Source organism: Euleptes europaea, chromosome 5 (genome assembly GCF_029931775.1).
Source record: "Euleptes europaea isolate rEulEur1 chromosome 5, rEulEur1.hap1, whole genome shotgun sequence".
In the NCBI taxonomy this organism is placed as follows: domain Eukaryota; kingdom Metazoa; phylum Chordata; class Lepidosauria; order Squamata; family Sphaerodactylidae; genus Euleptes; species Euleptes europaea.
The window spans coordinates 72,163,244-72,183,343 of NC_079316.1; the positions used below are offsets into that span (position 1 = coordinate 72,163,244).

The following is a 20,100-nucleotide window of genomic DNA, read 5'->3' on the forward strand; positions in this document are numbered from 1 at the left end:
ACTAACTGACGATCTCCCACTATTACAATTGAACTCCAGCCGATAAGAGATCAGTTCCCCTGGAGAAAATGGCTGCTTTGGCAATTGGAGTCTATGGCTTTGAAGTCCCCTCCCCAAACCCCGCTCTCCTCAGGCTCCGCCCAAAAAACCTCCTGCCGCTACATATCTGTTCAGTGGGATCCAACCCATAGAGTCCTGTTTCATTTTTAAATCTGGATTACAAAACCCTGATAACTAAAACAGGAACCGATTGAACTAAGCAATGAATAGTTCAAAGCACATCGATCAAACAATTTTTAAAAAAGCAACACAACTTAAGGAAAACATCAATACAGAAACAATTATTATCAAATCTTTATGCATCTGATAAAATGAATTTGGCTCACAAAAGCTTATGCCACAATAAATTTGTTAGTCTTTAAGGCACAATAAGACTGTAAGATCAGGCGTGTTGAACTCATTTGTTACAAGGGCCGAATATGAAATAAATGTGACTTGGTCGGGCTGGGCCTTGCCTAACCAGAAAAGATGGGGAGTAGGGGAGGGGTGGGCTACCTCACGGGCCAGAAAAGCGCTTTCAAGGGGCCGGATCCAGCCCTCGGGCCATGTTTCACACCCCTGTTCTAGATTATTACAAACACATATTTGAACAACAACTATTCTGTTTTGTTGATGATGTGAAACTGCCTTACAGGTTTTGTAACCCCAACCTCCAGGTACTAGCTGGAGATCTCCTGCTATTACAACTGATCTCCAGCCGATAGTGATCAGTTCACCTGGAGAAAATGGCCGCTTTGGCAATTGGACTCAATGGCATTGAAGTCCCTCCTCTCCCCAAACCCTGCCCTCCTCAGGCTCTGCCCCAAAAACCTCTTGCCGGTGGTGAAGAGGGACCTGGCAACCCTACCTACAGATCACACTGGTCTGTCTAGCTCCGACTGGCCCCAGCTCACCAGTGTTTCAGGAAGTGAAAGTCTTTCCTACCACCTGCTACCTGAGATTTTTTAAGTAGAGATACCAGGGACTGAACTGGCGACCCTCTGCATGCAATACAGTTGCTTTACCATGGAGTCATGCCTTCTCCTGATACTATATTTTACAAGTGATAAAGAGCTTAAGCGTACACAATTTTATGCTTAGGTGGCTAGATTCGGCTTATAGCACACCATTAGCAAGAATTGCCATGAATGGACAATTATTGAAAGCAGTATAAAACAAGTCTGCCTTCTCTCTCCTTTGATATGTAATCTGTGCACAAAGACACAATCTATTGCATCAGGCAATGACATGAAAATTCAAGGGTTGAAAAAACAACAACTGAGAACAAGAATGCAGATTCTGTCTTTCTGAGAAATCTTGGGAGTGCTCATGGAAAGACTGATAGGATTATTGATTAAAGAAAAAAAAGACCTGTTAGGATTTCATATAGATTTAGCGAGTAAAGAAGAAATTAAAAGAATGTGCAATGCAATGTGGAAAGGCAGAGATTAAATAGGTAATGTTTTAATTAATGACAGACATTAATTATTTAGTTAAAGGTTATATTGATCAACTAACAAAAAAGCCAAGGCAGAAATTAACTCAGTGGTCAAAATTAAAGTTGTCATGGATGGGGAGAATCGCAGTGGTAAATGAATAATTTAGCTGATACTTTCTTCTTTGTGTTAAACAGTAAATGCGTTGCAGGAAAAAATCTTAGTTTGATTTATAATAAATCATTTTATAGAGAACAACAAAGGTCTAACAATATAAAGGGACATCATGCAGCAAAAAGATACGGAAGGAGTGTAGCTCGTCAAAGCATCACAAAATATTACCATACCATAGTATTAACAGTTTTATATCAGTGTTGCGAGAAAAAGGATGGGAATCTTTACTGGCACCTAGAATAATATGGGGTTGGATCCAGCCAATTTGTTCATTCAGTCTTACCTATTTCACCTCCATATTACAGGCTGCACCCCTCATGTTTTTTGTCCATGCAGTTCCCACGACCTACAGCATATCCTTTTGGGTAATTACTTTTTTTTACCAGCAGAAAAGCTGGTTGGATCCAACCTGTGGTTATTAGTATCTTTCAGACAAAGGGGTTTGAGGGGATTAAAAGTCAGAATGAAGACAGGACAAAAGATAATATAATTTGGGACAGAATACTTTAGATCTGGGACTAATATAAAGAAGAATTAGAACCATCACACTCGGCCATAGTTTATTACCATCAAGATTTTAAGATTTTGAATAACTCTAAAATTCGGTATAGGGAAGGATCAATATAAGCAGTCTTTATAATTTGCATAGATGTGAATATGCATGGCATATCAAGAAATACAAAACAAGAGGCAAGCCAACCTCTTACTTGGCTTCAATACTCACAAACAACTGGATTACAAAAGTACACAAAGGCAAAGTGTTCATGAGGAGTTTGACAACTTTGGAGCCTGTAGCAACTGAAAGCTTATAATGATTTTTAATCAAAAATCTGTAATCATTGGAAGGCTAAGAAAATTCCAGAACTATCTGAGTGGATTACAAAAATGTATGAATTTGCCACCATGGCAAACCTCATGAACCTGCTCCGGAAAATGCCGATTGAGGATTACAAACAAAAGATAGCAACCTTTTTTTGATAGATAGGATTGAAGGAAGATATGAGTGAATGAAGCAATATTGTAAAGTCATTAATAAATTGAGATTAATATACACCAGTAATCAGCGGGGTTAAATTAGGCAAAAACTATACAATGAAATCATAAAACAGCATAAAAACAACCTATAAGAACATGCCAGGGCATAAAAAAGCAATAAAATAAGTGCCAGTAGTCTAAAATTATATTCATAATATAGTGCTCAAGCTAGAAGCAGACCATAAAAACAGCTAAGAAAGATGAAACCTTGTGTTAAAAAAGTTTTGGCCTGGTGCCTGAAGTTAGTAAAGAAGGTGCCAGGTGAGCCTCAAGAGGAAGGGGAATCCAAAGGTGAGGTGCCACCACTGAAAAAGCTCTGTCTCTGGTTGCCACCCACTTCACCTCTCCTGTTTGACATGCATTTTCTCCAAGCCAGGCTCTGACACCAGGAGTTTCCTGTTCTGTGAGAAAATTACTTTAATCAACCAAACACAGCTAAGTTTGACAACGATAGTGGTTAAAGGGGTTAATCTCCCTTGTTCACTTACCCTATTTCAGAAAAAAAAATAGATTACCCCACCTCCAGCCTGAGGATCTCAAGAAAGGAGGGGAAAGCACATTCACATACCAATTCATGCCCTCTTGTATCTACTTTGCAACTGAGAATTTTAATTGCTTATAGAACAGGATTTTTATGCTATTGTTGAGAGGAGATGATACCTTGAGTAAAAGATACTGCCCTTCATAATTACCTTCCAATTGGGATGGGAGAGGTTATACCAAAACATGGGTTCTCCACTGAAACCTATGGAAACGACTTCAGACTGATTAATTAAGGTAACTAACTTTAATTTTGATATTAAAGAAAATGAATAATGTTTTAAAAATGAGAAACGAAATGAATCTGAAATGTTGGCATTTTGTCTACCCTTATTCAGATTGCTCAGATTCATTTATTAATATAGCAAATGCCATTAAAAACATTCATATCAATTACAGAATTAAAATGGGAGAATATAGGCAAACCACCTCTGTTAAGTCTCTTGCCATGAAAACCCCAAAAGGGGTCGCCATAAGTCGGCTGCAACTTGACGGCACTTTACGCACACAAAAAACTATAGGATATACGATTCATAGACAGTTTATACAATTTAAACAGACCTCAAATTAATAAAACATTTTCCATTTTAAGCTAAATTACCAAACCCCAGCTTTGTCTGTCGGATCTTATATATTGCAGCACAGAATTTAGCTACTTGCTTCACCCTCTAGTCTGATCCTTCCCACAGGAGACTCCTCAGTCTCAAAAGGATTTTCTTTTTACAAAAATGACTGAACACTTTGATCCCATATGGCTTGGGACAATCATAGAATCATAGAGTTGGAAGGGACCACCAGGGTCATCAAGTCCAACCCCCTGCACAATGCAGGAAATTCACAACTACCTCCCCCACACACACCCAGTGCCCAGAAGATGGCTAAGATGCCCTCCGTCTCATGAACTGCCTAAGTTCATAGAATCAGCATTGCTGACAGATGGCCATCTAGCCTCTGCTTAAAAACCTCCAGGGAAGGAGAGCTTACCACCTCCCGAGGAAGCCTGTTCCACTGAGGAACCGCTCTAACGGTTAGAAAATGCTTCCTAATGTCAGTATGGAAACTCTTCTGATTTAATTTTAACCCGTTGGTTCTGGTCCGACCTTCTGGGGCAACAGAAAACAACTCGGCACCATCCTCTATATGACAGCCCTTCAAGTACTTGAAGATGGTTATCATATCCCCTCTCAGTCTTCTCCTTTTCAGGCTAAGCAGGCTTCCTGGAGAATAAACCAGAACCTTTTTTTTTTTTTTGTGCTGGGCTACTTCCACTATTGTAAACTACAACTTATATTCTACTTAGGATCTCTTTATAAGGTGCTTTTGAGGACCTTTTGCATTCTGAATGAGTAGCACTGATAAGTGATGAAACTCACTGAGGTATCCTTTTCTCATAGAGTTGAGCACCCAACAATCCAATGTTACTTATTCTCGTTGTGTTGATGATTCCCGAAGCCCAATCACAATATTTATTTATTGATTGAATTTATACCCTGCCCTATCCCAGCCATGGCCGGGCTCAGAGCAGCTCACATCAACATTGTTCAAATACTATCTGTATCTGGTATTCTGTGGGTCATCATTGATTTTCATTAGGGATGCTTATTGTGGTTTTAACAGTTTTAATTATTGTATCATTTTGTTGTGAGCTGCTCTGTGCCCTGCTTGACAGGGGAGGGCAGGATATAAACTCCCTGGGAAGACCCCTGTACTCAGGGACAGATTGATAATGTCCCCTAGGGGAGCCCGCACCTCATCCCCATTGGCATTGACCAACCAGGTTTGGCATGGTCCAGGAGGCCATCAGGATCCTGTCAACATCAGCTTGGAAGAGTTGACTGAACTGGTCCAATGTTGGACCTGAAGATGGCCAAGGAGCATTCAGTTCACTGACTGTATCAGTGTTAACAGGGAGCTCATGGTGAAGCGACAAGATTTTATCTGCAAAAGCTCGCAAAAGCCTCACAGCCAATAGCCAAATTAGAATTTGGATGTCCTTGAGGAAGGGATGTAAGTGACCTAACTATTCTAAATAATTGAGATGGGCAAGAGCTAGCAGACGCAATGGAGGCCGATAGTGACTTTTCTTTGCAGCCTTCATTGCCATCTCATAGGCTTCATGAGCGTCCTATAAGATGTCCTTGTAGCTTCGTCGTTATTTCGCTGCCAGACTCGCTGTAGCGGGCCTCCCTGGCATCATTGTTAGGATGGCTTTCTTCCTTGCATGTCTTCAGATGTCGGGCAGGAACTGTGCAGCTGAATTGGAAGTCCTTGACTTCAGACAATCCAGAGTCATGTCACACAGAATATTTCAGTATCAATTCCAAAAAAGGCCAATAAATATACTTTTTGATCTTCAGATTCCACAAGAACTAGGTGTACAGCCTCTCCAAAAAAACTTACAACTCAAGAAAGATGATACTTCCTGGCCATTTTTGGATTTGGCATTCACTAACCACACCCAGCGTGGTGCAGAGTGGTAAGCTGCAGTACTGCAGTCCAAGCTCTGCTCACGATCTGAGTTCGATTCCAATGGAAGTTGGTTTCAGGTAGCTGGCTCAAGGTTGACTCAGCCTTCCATCCTTCTAAGGTTGGGAAAAAGAGGACCCAGCTTGCTGGGGGTAAAGGGAAGATGATTGAGGAAGGCACTGGCAAACCACCCCGTAAACAAAGTCTGCCTAGTAAACGTCGGGATGTGACGTCACCCCATGGGTCAGGAATGACCCGGTGCTTGCACAGGGGACCTTTACTTTTACTTAACCACACCCAGAGCACTATGTTTCTTCAAGCACTTATACTTGCAGTTAGGATCCTCAATTTTAACTTAACAGTGTCTTGAATGTGAAAAGGCAGCTGTGAAATCTTTGAAGGACCATATCCTAGACATTAAACAGGAACCGATATATCCTCAAATATGCTGCTCCAGCAAAATCACAGAACCAAAGCACAGCGCCCAGAGTGTCAGTGTTCTCCTTCAGTGCTATGTCTTCCCTCCTCTCATGCAATCTTGTGGGGGAGGAAGTGTCATTACCATCTGGGACCCTAGAACTGTGATGGGAGGTTGACTTTTGAGTGCTGCCACAACCTCCGCAAGGTCAAGAGGGAGGCCGCAGAGCCCGCTAGTGACTCGAAGCTGACATATGATTTTTGCAGTCTGTGTTTAATCTTCCTTAAACAGTTGCTGGAATGTTGCTGGAAAGGAAACATGCATTGTCAGCTGTGGAGAGATTTAGAAATCCTCTGGGGAGCTGATGGGCTGAGATGGATTGGGAGGATATTGGGCCTGAGTGTCCTGCTGAGGGGAGAACTGAAGGGTGCAGATGGCCTTGCCTAGAATCCTCGCAAAGAATGCAGGGGAGGAAGTCTGTCCTGAAACTCTAGCAGCGCAATCCTGTACTCACGTAACTAGGAGTAAACCCCAATGAATGCAGTGGAGTTTCTTCTAAGTATGCTGTAGATCAGCTTTCACTCCTCACACCAGGAAAAGTTATTCTTCCTTCACCCTCAAAGACTTCAAACTTCCTTCCATGTCTGGGTTTCTATCTCTGGACCTGACAGGTAGAGAGCCTCTGCTGTGAACCTCAAACTCTGGAGAAGTAATCCCTCCTTAGGGGAAACATCTGTACCTAGGGTTGCCAAGTGCCAGGTAGTAGAAGATCTCCTGCTAATACAACTCATCTCCAGCCGATAGAGATCAGATCACTTGGAGAAAAATGGCTGCTTTGGCAATTGAACTCTATGGCATTGAAGTCCCTCCCCTCCCCAAACCCTGCCCTCCTCAGGCTCCACCCCAAAAATCTCCCATAGGTGGCGAAGAGGGACCTGGTAACCCTATCTGTACCCCCCTCCTCAATAGAAAAGCCCAGTTATTTGTGACTCTCTTCCCTATAGGCTGGATACAAAGAACGTATCTTATGAGGGGGCTAACTTGTTTCCCACACACAGCTTCAATACCAGCTGCTGGAGAGACTTCCGTAGGGCCTGGCAAGGCCCTGCTGGCTTGGAAGAGGCAGAAATGGAATCCCTTCCCCATCATGCTTTCTTTGCTCTGTAGCTGGTTAGAGAGCTCTTGAGCTAAGTCCTTTGTTTCTGCAGAGGCAGGAAACAGAACCAACTAAAGGAGGAAGATGAAACAGAAGTCTGGTGGCCCCACAGAGATTTATGGCCACAACAGATGTTTGGGTTTTCAAAGAGATGGGGCTGGGTTCTCTTAGCCCAGCTCAGGTTCCCTACAGCTACACAGCAGCTGCAGAGAATGGCTTTTAAAAAATAAAGCCCAAACAGGTTTGGACCACCACAGTGTGGGGGGAGGAACCCACCCAAGCCATTTTCCTGCACCGAAACAGCACTTTGGGGAGTTATTTCCCCCTTTTTGCTGCTCCATGTTCACAAAATACTCCACAGATAACATAAGAAGGTTCCATTTTTGGACCAGCTGTGGGAGAATACATCAAGCTTAATGGACTCGTCAATGTTTAAACTGCTTGTTCATTACCTATTCCCCAATTTGCATGATTTACATACATGTGATTTATTGATTTCAGCATATTCTCCAATGGTATCATTTTAATACATTACCCTTCTATCTAACCTCTTTCCTTGCTCTCCAGTTTTACACATGTATGTCTAAAAAAATCAAATCTAGTTCAATTCAAACCCCCCCCCCTCTCTCTCTCATTCACAACTTCACCCAAGATACCATCCCAAAGATTGTGTTCGTATATACATAGGCTTTGGATGCCTTGCTTTTGAGTTGGGACATATGAACCCATGAAGCTGCCTTATACAGAATCAGATCCCTGGTCCATCGAAGTCAGTATTGTCTACTCAAACCATCAGCAGCTCTCCAGGGTCTTAGGCAGAGGTCTTTCACATCACCTACTTGCCTAGTTCCTTTAACTGGAGATTTGAGGATTGGACCTGTGACCTTCTGCATGCCAAGCAGATGCTCTGCTGCTGAGCCACAGCCCCTCCCCATGTAAGGTTTACCATGGAGGTAAACATGTACAGGACACACATGTGTAGCTTCCTCTGTCCCTTGGTAACACCATTCCAAAGAAAGGGTACTTCTTATTTGTTTCAGGATGTCTTGTTGAACCACAGTTCATCTGCTAGGAAAAATATGGAATGTAATGATAATGTGGAAATCAGTGGCTATTACAAAGGTGTGGCTTATAACAACAGGGCTGTGATTAACTTTGTGGATGTCTGGAAAAACTTCTGCAACAAAAATAGCTCTTGATAAAATAAGTATACAGAAGCATTATCAATGCTTACAAGTAAAAAATATACATCTTGCTAATTATAAGCAGGATGTGAGTGTTTGGATATCTTTTATTGTAATATATGAGGATGAGATTGTATGAAAGAGAACTACTTGTATACTTTTTTTAACAAAGTTATAAAATGCTTAAAAAGAATAATTGTTCTAACTTGTAATAGTTCAAGGATAACATTCATTCTTAAGATAAAAGGTTGGCTCCAATACTTCAGTTTCACTAACAGTGAAGCCTTCCTACAACTCAAGGAGCCTCCAACTAGCACAGTATACCTTTTCCACTAGAGCAAAGCTTATTAAACTGTGGGTCATGACCCCATATGGGGTAACTGAATAAATCATAAATCTTTATGATTTATTATCAGTAAATGTTTCATTTGTATACCTATTTTATATACCTATATACCCGAGGTCACGTAAAAATTTCTCAGGCGAAAAGGGAGTGGAAAAAGTTTAAGAAGCCCTGCACTACTAGTAGAAAAAGTTTAAGAAGCCCTGCACTATTAGAGCAAGGCTCCTTGTGAAGGCAGAAGCCACCATGAATGAGAAGGAAGTTTCACTGCCAACAGAATGGGAACTTGGGATCCAACCCCGAGCTTTTAAATGTCATTCAGAAACAAATCTTCAAAATACAAGCATTTTCACCTCTGACTCCATCACTTTGTATGCATTCTTTCTTTTTCTTTGCATTCCAGATAGGAGAACAATGAACTTTTATTTCTCCGAGAAGCAAAAGGGCTTGGGAAGATTACAACTGGAAATCTCACCATTGGGTAATTGCCAAGTTTCCTGTGGTAAAGCAGAAGAATGTGCTTACAGTTTAAGGGGAGAAAAGCTAAAGGATGAATCTGAGAACCCTGTTGATTCCTGCTGCAGAGGGGAAATAACCTTCTAGTAAACAATGGTTTTCTTTTCCAGCTACAGAAATTACTTCTGAAGACTATGCTATAGAATAACTCTGACATCCTACTTTAACATGGAAGTGGAATAATTCCTTTTGAAAATATAACGATTTTACACATTACAAACATCTCCATTGGTTACTTATCATATGAAGGTGCATACATGCATGACAGAGCAGATAGTTCCATGAAGTTGTCATGGCAAAGTGGAATTAATTTATAATTTATACAAAACACACTGCTACGTACAATCTTTGTCAGTTTTGAGTAGTACCAATGATATAGGAATACACCTGCTTGAATCCCACCTACAGTTTCTGAGGGAACAAGTATATTTGCTCATTCCTTCCTCCCACGGCAGCCTAAAATGCCCCCCCCCCCAGCGATACTGCTTCTTGGGGGCAGGGGACATCCAAAAAGAAGAAGAAGAACCGTTGGTTTTATACCCCAATTTTCTCTGCCTTTAAGGAGTCTCAAACCAGCTTACAGTTGCCTTCCCTTCCTCTCCCCACAACAGACACCTTGGCCGTTTATGCTTGGTAATTAGCAGCACGTTCCAGGCTGAAGTGCCCTGCATATTTTTTTCTTCTTCACACTGAACCGTCATTCCAGCCGTCACTGCGTCACTGCGAAGCCGGCGCATACCTGCCTTGCATTTCTTAAGAGCCCTTTTGATATGACCTTTTGTATTTGCTCCACCCCCGCACCGAAGCATTTACTGAAGGAACCATGAAAAGTCACAGCCGTGGCTTAGCCATACAAAGGACCATTGCTAATGGCTATGCAAACGAAGGAACGAAGGAGCAGGCAAGTGGGGGTGGAATTTGTTTGACTTTCTCCTCTTGCGTCGGGACCGTAAACAGTCATTTTAACGGGCGGATTTTAAAAAGCAGCTTTGAGCGAGCATCAAAATCGGCCCTGCATAAATGGCCCTTGTGAGGTAAGTGGGGCTGAGAGAGTTCAGAGAAAACTGTGATTAGCCCAAACTCATCCAGCAGGTGTCATGTGTAGGGAAAATAAATCTGGTTCACCAGTTTAGAGTCTGCCGCTCATGTGGAAGAGTAGGGAAACAAACCCAGTTTTCCAGATTAGAGTCTACTGCTCTTAATCACTATACCACGCTGGCTTGCGGGGGGGGCGGGAATCAGAGGTCTCCTGTGGAGGGAGTTGGTGAAAACTGCCCCCCCCACACACACACCTGCATTAATTCAAGCCTGTGTGCTTGCTTTTAATGACTAGCCACGTTATAGATTACATCATTACAAGAAATAGAAATGATGAAATCTCACCCCTCCTCCCCTGAACTGGATAATTTCCACAAAAACTTAACATAAGAATATGGTATACTACCCATCACTTCAAATTATGTGACAGCCCTAGTGAAGGTACCACAGGTGAACTCACCACTGAGAGGATGAGGAACCGTACATTGCTTCTTCTTGCTTGTCATCGAAGATGAGGAAAGTTTGCGAGAAAGAGCAGCTCCTTGTTTCTTCCCTGAAGCATCTCCCTGCTGGGCTTTCCTCAGCTGCACCATGTGTTCAAGTTTCTTCAGCCGTTCTTGTGAGCGAGAAATAAAATGAGGCTTGTGAACTTCCAGAGCCTCCTAAAAGAAATGGAGGAAATCATTTTGATTAGGGTGATGAATATGGAGGGCAAAGCCCACCCCACAGCTCTGCCGGGACTGAGTGAAAACACTGTTTCTCAAGTGTAAAGGTAGCATCCAGTGTCTACAGTAAACACCAGCAACTTCGTTTACAACCTGGCTATAGAACAATATAGTTCAACCTGAAAAACTGCTAGAATAAACCACAGGGGATATTTCTGCAAAATCTGAGGGGGGAGGAACATGTCTTTTACAATTACGGATCACATGCATTGTAGATCTTCTTATTTATTTGTAAATGTCCACACAGAGAAACAATAGGACATAATTAATGGTTTTCTTAGACAGTTCTGATATTTGGGTCCAGGAGAAGGGATCTATTGTGCTGCACCAGACTGGATAAATAAGCAGCAAAATCCCTTTATCATTATAAGGAGAGAAAGCCAAAAAGCAATTTATTCTGTTCATTATAAGTTCAGCCATTTTTGCTATCCTGCCTTTCTTCTCCTGAACTCAGAAATGTTCTGCAGCAGTTTTTTTCACTGCCACTGTCGAAGCAGGACTTAGATGTGTGATGTTTAATATTCAAAAAGAAAAGTGAATGTTTCAGTACTAGTTTAGAGTAGTTTAATTTCAAAGCAGATTTGGTTTATATATTTATCCAGACTTTTTATTATGCAACAGTTCCATAAACTACTCTTGCTATTATTGACATGCTGTCCCTTCCCTCCGGCCATTTCAAGAGCACGTTATAAAACTGCTTGCCTTCAGCTGTGAAGGACATCTGACAATAATGACGTAAGTAATTTCAGGAGTTGCACCCAGCAGATCAAAGACAGTTGAACAAACTAAAGGTAAAAGGTAAAGGTCCCCTGTGCAAGCACCGTGTTATTCTTGACCCATGGGGTGATGTCACATCCCAACATTTTCTAGGCAGACTTTGTTTACAGGGTGGTTTGCCAGTGCCTTCCCCAGTCATCTTCCCTTTACACCCAGCAAGCTGGGTACTCATTTGACCGACCTCGGAAGGATGGAAGGCTGAGTCAACCTTGAGCCGGCTACCTGAAACCAACTTCCGTTGGGATCGAACTCAGGTCGTGAGCACAGCTTTGGAATGCAATACTCGAGCTTATCACTCTGCGCCATGGGGCTCCTTGAACAAACTACTATCTTTTAATGAAGAAATGAACAAAGCAATATCTTAAATTTGCTATACTAAGATTCTTTAGTTCTTTCATAAAAGTTCTGAGTAGAGTTGAGCTGTATTAAATCTACAAGTACACACTAGTAGTTATATGTTTGCCATGAAGAATCAAGATGGTATCATGTGTTTTCATCTACAACAATGTTGCATTTCCCCATAGAAGTGATGTTCCACATGTCAACGTTGTGGTCAATATATCTCCCCATATCCCTCCATTCACCATACTTAGAGAGTGGTACATTAAACACTTTATGAGTCCTATCCTCTTGGACCTTACAGCTATGCCAACAGCTCCTAAAAATGGGGGGAGCAGCATTTTCCTTAGTCAGAGTTACTACATCTGACACCCAGGAATACCAAACACAACAGTAATGTGATTATCTCAACCTCCCCAATAATTGGGCCGGAGCCATTAGATTAATAATTTGGTTTTGGATTAGTAATTTGGTTTACCACGTAGGACTGGTAAAGGGTGGACAAGAAAGGAGGGTTAACAGGAGCATTCATAGGGTTGCCAAATTCCAGGTGGTGGCAGGAGATCTCCTGCTATTTGATTGTAATCTCCAGCCAATAGAGATCAGTTCACCTGGAGAAAATGGCTGCTTCGGCAATTGGACTCTATGGCATTGAAGTCCCTCCCCAAACCCTGCCCTCCTCAGGCTCCACTCCAAAAACCTCTTGCTGGTGGCAAAGAGGAACCTGGCAACCCTAAGTATTCAGGACACTGGATACTGAGGTTAAAAAAGACTCCTATTCTCGGCATACCCCCTCTAGGTAAGTAAAATGATTTGGGAACAATGAATAGCAGATTTAAGTGACTTCGCTGTTTTGCTGATTTAAAAATAAAAAAGAGCAAAAATTGACTTTCTGACTCCACGATATTCCCAGGAAAGTAACCATTGAAGGATTGAGAGTTAGCAGAGAAAACATTTTGATATTGTACCCTGAGAGACAGTGGGTTTGAAGGAATGTTCTCAGGCTCAGAGCAGACCCCTGGTTGCTGGAAGGCTTCATGTTTCTCATGATTAACATCTGGTACATGAACTGTGGAGGTCGTTACCCCCCTGACCATCTCATTCTTCTCCCTTGTATTATATTCTTTCAGTTTGTCAGCAGCATCACAGAATTTGTGATCACCTTGAACGAGATAAATATTTATTAATAGGATACAGTTAATTGGTATTAGACTCGTCTTAGTAACTTCGGATACAGAGTGTAGCTTCTTCAACAAAAAAGTACAGAAATATACTGAGGATTCATTAAGTTGAAGAGGTCAGGCCATGCCAGATATGATTCATGCTTATTTGACCCAGGAAGTGTCTCATATCAAAAAAGATCTCATGATGAAGCACAATTACTTTGACTCCTCCACCATCTGCTGGGGGCTTGCATGTTGAAAACAAAAACTGTTGCCTAATATACTGTTTCTCAGGAGAAAAACAGATGTTGTTCTAGTTGTTAAAAGTAGTGGGTTGCATTCTAGTTTTTTTTCTGCAGACAGAAGGCATTTCTGCCTACCGAAAACAAGGGGGACCATTTACATCAGTTTCCTCTTCCTTTTACAGACACCCACAATGTGTCTCATGCTGTTCTCAGAATTCCACGAATTCCTGGAGGCAGGATTTCATGGACCGAGAGAACAAAGCTCACTCCTGCCAATGCTGCGCTCACGGATCATAGGATCCAAGCCAACACTTAGCATTTACGTAGCATGTTTTGAATATTCAAAGTACCTTGCTCACATAACCACAAGAATTCTTACATCAACCCTGGAATGTAGGGACATGGGAACTTACAGATGGGGGTGGGGGTATTGTCAACCCCAATGCGATGATGCAACTTCTGGCACAACTCAGAAGTGATGACACTGCACCCATGGAGATGCTCTAGAACTTGAACGAAACTCTACAATTAAGTCACAGAGTTTTGGGCAACTGCTGGAGTGTTGCCCTGACCGCCATGATGTCACTTCTGGGTTGTACGTGAAGTTGTGCCATTACGTTTGGGGCGACGATTGAAACCCCCCCCCCCATTTCACTGACCAGCTTCCTGAGCAGAGGTGGCAGACCCCCCACAACAAACTAGAAGATAGGCCACTATTATCATCCCAATATAATTGATTCCAAAGTATAGTTTGAAGATACTGCAGCTATTAAGCTAGTATTAGTTCTATGACAGAAGGAAGGCAGGAAATAAATATATTGCAAATGAGGACCTGATACGGAGAATGATTTGTTGAAAGCCATCTCTAGTGAGCTTGAGGCAGAGGTGACATCTGAAGAAAGGTTTCTGCTCAAACTTTAAAAACTGCAATCCTATACACACTTATTTGGAGTGAACTTCATTGAACATAGGGGATCTTACTTCTTGGTGAACATGCTTAAGATTCCACTGCATGATATTATGCTGTTTCAACTTTCATGTGCTTTGAGGCAATTTAGATTTACTACATTGATCATGGAAGATAATAGAATATGATTACATATTGAATTTTTCACCAGCCAAACTAAGATTTCTTATATAAACCTTGCAGTTATTTGGTTCGCTGCTATGGTATTGATTTGCATATTCAGTGGTCCTATTTTTGTGTTATTGCTATTCTATGAAAAACTAATAAACAAAATACAAAAATATAATTCAATTCATTATAAAAGTAATCAATCTAGTATGTTTTAAAAACGTTTTCTTTATGTATAATCATGCTTGATTGCTCTTTTATGATCAATATTTCTTGCATAATTTATAATCAAGAAAGAGGAATTTCTGTCCAAAATGCAAACAGCACATTGCAAAATATTTTCCAAACCACTTACTAAAAATACAGGATTAATTCAGAATAGCAAATTAAAATCAGAACAGTCATATGCACCACTTTAACACGTCTGACAATAAGGACGGGCTTTCCTGCCAAACAGCATAATTTGGGGCATTACACATCTGGGAAGAAAGCCTACTTCAGATTGTTTATTTCCAGTGATCAGTTGCAGTAAAGAGAGAACACTTTTTCTCTCGTTTCACGCTAGAAACTGATACTGCTTTTTTTTTAAATAAAAAATAAAACCAGCACACAAAAATCAAAAGTTGGTGTCTGCACCTGTTTTTCCAAGCTGTCGATCCTCTCTTGTATTAATTGTTTGCCTTACTTTAGCACATTTAAACTAAGCCAAGAAACTTGTTCTCCCTGAGGTGAGGGTGAGGAGGAGGTGGAGGAGGAAGAGGAAGAAGAGTTGGTTTTTATAAGCTGACTTTCTCTACCACTTAAGGGAGACTCAAACCGGCTTACAATCGCCTTCCCTTCCCCACAACAGACACCCTGTGAGGTGGGTTAGGCTGAGAGAGTGTGACTTGCTCAAGGTCACCCAGCTGGCTTCAAGTGTAGGAGTGGGGAAACCAATCCACTTCACCAGATTAGCCTCTGTCGCTCATGTGGAGGAGTGGGGAATCAAACCCGGTTTTCCAGGTCAGATTCCACTGCTCCAAACCACCGCTCTTAACCACAACACCACGCATAGCAAATTGAAAACTGACACTTTATTTTAAATAGTTTCCCAGTAGGGTTGCCTCCAGGTACCAGCTGGAGATCTCCCGCTATTACAACTGATCTCCAGCCAACAGAAATCAGTTCACCTGGAGAAAATGGCCACTTTGCCACTTGGACTCTATGGCCTTGAAGTCCCTCCCCAAACCCCGGCCTCCTCAGTCTCTGCCCCCAAAACCTCCCACCGGTTGCGAAGAGGGACTTGGCAACCCTATTTCCCAGACACAAAGCTCCATGGGCATCTGGTGAGCACAGTCTTCCAAATGCATTGCCATGATATGGTCACTTCATATACATATATTCCCAGGTTTGGGAATATACAGATTTGTTCCTGAGATTTATGCATCGGAGCTCCCACCAACATGCAGAATGTCTGAGTTGGGGTAAGGGATATCTATTAGGGACTGTTATACTGACACAACCCTTTAACCCAGGTTGCAGCCCTAGGAGACCAAGGGCAATTTCTGAAGAGGGGTACTTTTTGGGAAGATACAGGAGTAAGTGAAAGTATGCAATAGCACCCCAATGAGCTCTGGTGGCCAGGATCCTCTGAGAAGCGTAAAAAGGAAGGGATAAAGTATGGACTATAACTGCGGATGGATGGCTCCTATCTGGAAATTAACGGTCCAATCCTAAGCAAATCCTTAATTACCCCCTTCTAAGCCCATATACTTCAATAAGAAGGAAATACTTCTGTTTAGGATTGTACAGGCGCTTTCATACATACTGAATAGTGCACTTTCAATCTACTTTCAAAGCACTTTGCTGCTTGATTTTGCTGTGTGAAATGGCAAAATCCACTTGTAAACTATCGTTAAAGTGGACTGTGCATTATTCGGCATGAGTGAAAGCGCCTGACTTCTAAGACTCTACAGCCTTTCCTCATAGGGAAGGTGCTCCAACCCCCTGATCATCTTGGCTGCCCTCTTCTGTACTTTTTCCAGCTCTCCAATATCCTTTTTGAGATATAGTGACCATAACTATACATAGTATTCCAAATGAGGCCACTGAGCTATACAGGGGCATTATAATATTGGCTGTTTTATTTTCAACCCCTTCCCTAATAATCCCTAACATAGAGTTTGCCTTTTCCACCACTGCACCACACTGAGCTGACAATTTCATTGAGCTATCTACTACCACACCAAGATCGTTCCCTCTAAGCCTCAGCAAGTTTAGACTTCATTAGCCTATACTTGAAGTTGCAATTTTTGTTCCGATGTGCATCACCTTATACTTAACAACATGGAACTTCATTTGCCACACTATTGCCCACTCACCCAATTTGTGGAGATCTTCCTGGATCCTCCTAGAGCTCTTCACAGTCATCCTTGGTTTTCACCATCCTGAATAATTTGTCATCTGCAAACTTGGCCAAAACACTGCGCACCCCTAGAGTGGGAAGCAGTGGTGGATGGTGCCATGGGGAAAGTTAAGGAAAGAAATTGGGCGGGCGGGCAGGCAGGCAACAAGATGTCCTACTCAAGACTGAAGTTCAGAAGCCTAGTTACTGGAGCCAACAGTACTATAGCTTAGATGAAGTCCCAATAAAGGCTGAGAGTGAACCCCAGTGTGAGAGGGTTGAATCATAAGAACGTAAGAAAGGCCACGCTGGATCAGACCAAAGTCCATCAAGTCCAGCAGTCTGGTCACACAGTAGCCAACCAGGTGCCTCTAGGAAGCTCCTAAACAAGACAACTGCAGCACCATTATCCTGTCTGTGTTCCAAAGCACCTAATATAATAGGCATGCTCCTCTGATCCTGGAGAGAATAGGTATGCATCATGACTAGTATCCATTTTGACTAGTAGCCATGAATACCCCTCTCCTCCATGAACATGTCCACTCCCCTCTTAAAGCCTTCCAAATTGGCAGCCATCACTCCATCTTGGGGCACGGAGTTCCACAATTTAACTTCCTGGGCCTCCTCTTGCACATCAAAGGAGGTATCTCAACCGCCTCCTTCTGTGGTGGAGTCAGGTGCTCAGCCCCCTCCTCGTCTGAGTCTTTGGACTCTTTGCCTGGCAAGGAGGAATCTGTGTACTGATCCATGACACAAAGCAGTGGCACCACCCCCAGGAGGAAAAGCAGCCAGGTGGGGGAGGTGGGTACTGAGAGCAGAAGGTGTTTGGATAAGGAGAGAATCCAGGGGACTGCAGGCTCCTTTTGAGCTGAAATACAACTGGTACTCAGCGCCTGCTTCCCCAGAAAGTCTTCCCTTCTGGTAAAAGAGGGAAGGGAGGAAAAGGGGGGGACAGAGAGAGGGTGAGGGAAAGAAAGCAGCTACTTAAGCACAGAGAGAAATGCCTGAGCAAAAGATGGACCCTAAAAAATGACTCTCCCCCACTCATCTTACACATTGTGCAGTTCTTTTTGGGCTGGGGAGGCTCTTTTTTCATCTCACCATGGAACTAAGGTGATCCAACCTACAAGGGGGGTGAATCATATCCCTGGATGTAGTTTCTCTGCTCCCCCCCCCAAGTGTGTGTGTGTGTCTAGATATCTCTAGGGCTGGGACTCACAAAGGCCACAAACATTTCAATTCCTCCCCCCCGCAAAAAAAAATTACTAAGCACCTTGGAAGATCTGCCCACACAATAAAAGAACAAGCAAGCAAGAAAAATAAACCAGCTCCTTTGCTCTTCTGTAAAAAGCAAAGTAACGAAGCAAGTGGGGGGGGGGGGGTCAGAAGCTAGAGGAGAAAGGAGTGGGGAGGGGGGATAATTTCCCGCTGGCACTGTCACACCTGCTGAATAATGCACTTTCAATGCGCTTTAAAGATAGTTTGCAAGTGGATTTTGCCATTTCACACAATAAAATCCAGCTTCAAAATGCTTTGAAAGTACATTATTCGGCAAGTGTGAAAGTGCCTAATTTCTCATGCAAACAAAGAAGATTAAAAAGCAGTATGTTGTTTCTAAGGAGGCTGTATTTTTATTTCTTGTTAAGTCTTATAGGCTATGGTCAACATCTACAGTTTATGCCCATGCATTTCAGTGAAGCGCCACGTAATGCTCAACGTGTTTACTTAGAAGTAAGTTCCTTTGAGTTCAGTGGGGCTTACCCCTGGTAAGTGTGCTTAGAACAGCAGCCTCAGCCTGAATAGTGAACTGATCCCCAGCAGCCTTTAAAAGCAGACAAGTTCCTTATTAAATCTGTTGTACCTCTCGGTTGATCTCATTTTAACATTCAAAACTGTACACTAAAAGCTAAGGATGCAGCTTACCTTTCGGGAAATGATCATTCCTGTAGATATCCTTTTCATCCTGTGCTGTTTTTGAGAAAGCCTTTCCACGGCACCCACAATCAGAAACAGATTTTTTTGGTTTTAGAAAGCTTTGGGCCTGAATCTCTTTGGACTTCAAAGTGCCTTTGGATGGATATCGGTCTTTCAAAGAACTCCCACCTTCTACTTTGAGCTCGCGCTTGGACGATTGGTCCAGAAAGGAGGCAGGTGCTGCATGGTATTTGTCTCCCTTGCACGGTTTTCTGTTGCTTCTTGAGAATGCTTGTGAGTCTATTAAAAATTAAGTGGGGAGGGAAAATCAAAGCAAGAAATAGGCAGCAGTGTTTAAAATACCCTTTTGCACTCAAGGTTCCTTCTGCAGGCTTTCTTCTAATGTTATTTGTAGCACTGCAGGTATCATTTTTATTAAAAGGTTTCATTCATTAATATATCCTCACGTATTTGAAGCAGGGATGCTGTGTCACTGCCACCAGAAAGCAGCATGAGATCATTAGCCTCTTCACTTTCCTGTTCCCTAAACTGCTTTTCATCATGTTATCCTCTTCTCTAACAAGACTACCTGTGATTACAAATTAATAGCTTCCTAACCAGCATATATACCGATGCCTTACTTCCACAGTACAAGATTGTACACTTTGCAACTTTAAGAAACCCACTGGGAAGAATAATTGTCAAGAACATAGGACACGCTTCATAAAAGGCACGCTGACAGTATAAGACCACATTTATTTTGTGAGCGCATTCCAGTGGCTCATGGTAGGTTTGATCTAGGCATTCAGCTGTAATTTGCCTTTCTCCAGTATCTTCCTGGCAGAAGTCTGTCACAAGACAAAACTTGACTTGTACAGTTGTCATGTACGGCTCTTGGCAAAGGATATTGGGAAGGTTAGGTGACCAATAAAATCACATTAAAAACAGGTTTCAGGAACACAAACAAGATGGTTTCCACAGGATGATAGTGTCACTTGGGAAGAGTTTCCAGACCTTGCCCTTGGAAGAAAAAAATATAGGTTTCTTCTAGGAGTGTGAAAAAAAAAGTTTGGATTCAGGTTGTTTTTCCTTTTTCTATATCAGTTGCTTAAACATTGTTGGATTAAAGTAATA

The 20,100-nt window shown here is 42.2% G+C and overlaps 1 protein-coding gene across 1 annotated transcript in view; it reads right to left on the reverse strand.

The window, feature by feature from the left end:
• C5H10orf90 (chromosome 5 C10orf90 homolog) overlaps positions 1 to 20,100 on the reverse strand; it is a 130,505-nt gene that overhangs the window by 24,484 nt on the left and 85,921 nt on the right. Inside the window, exons 4-6 of the mRNA XM_056850205.1 lie at positions 18,976 to 19,266; positions 13,155 to 13,348; positions 10,806 to 11,007 (exon numbers count right to left, since the gene is read on the reverse strand). Coding sequence (XP_056706183.1) covers positions 10,806 to 11,007; positions 13,155 to 13,348; positions 18,976 to 19,266 — 687 coding nt within the window. The remainder of the gene's footprint in view (positions 1 to 10,805; positions 11,008 to 13,154; positions 13,349 to 18,975; positions 19,267 to 20,100) is intronic.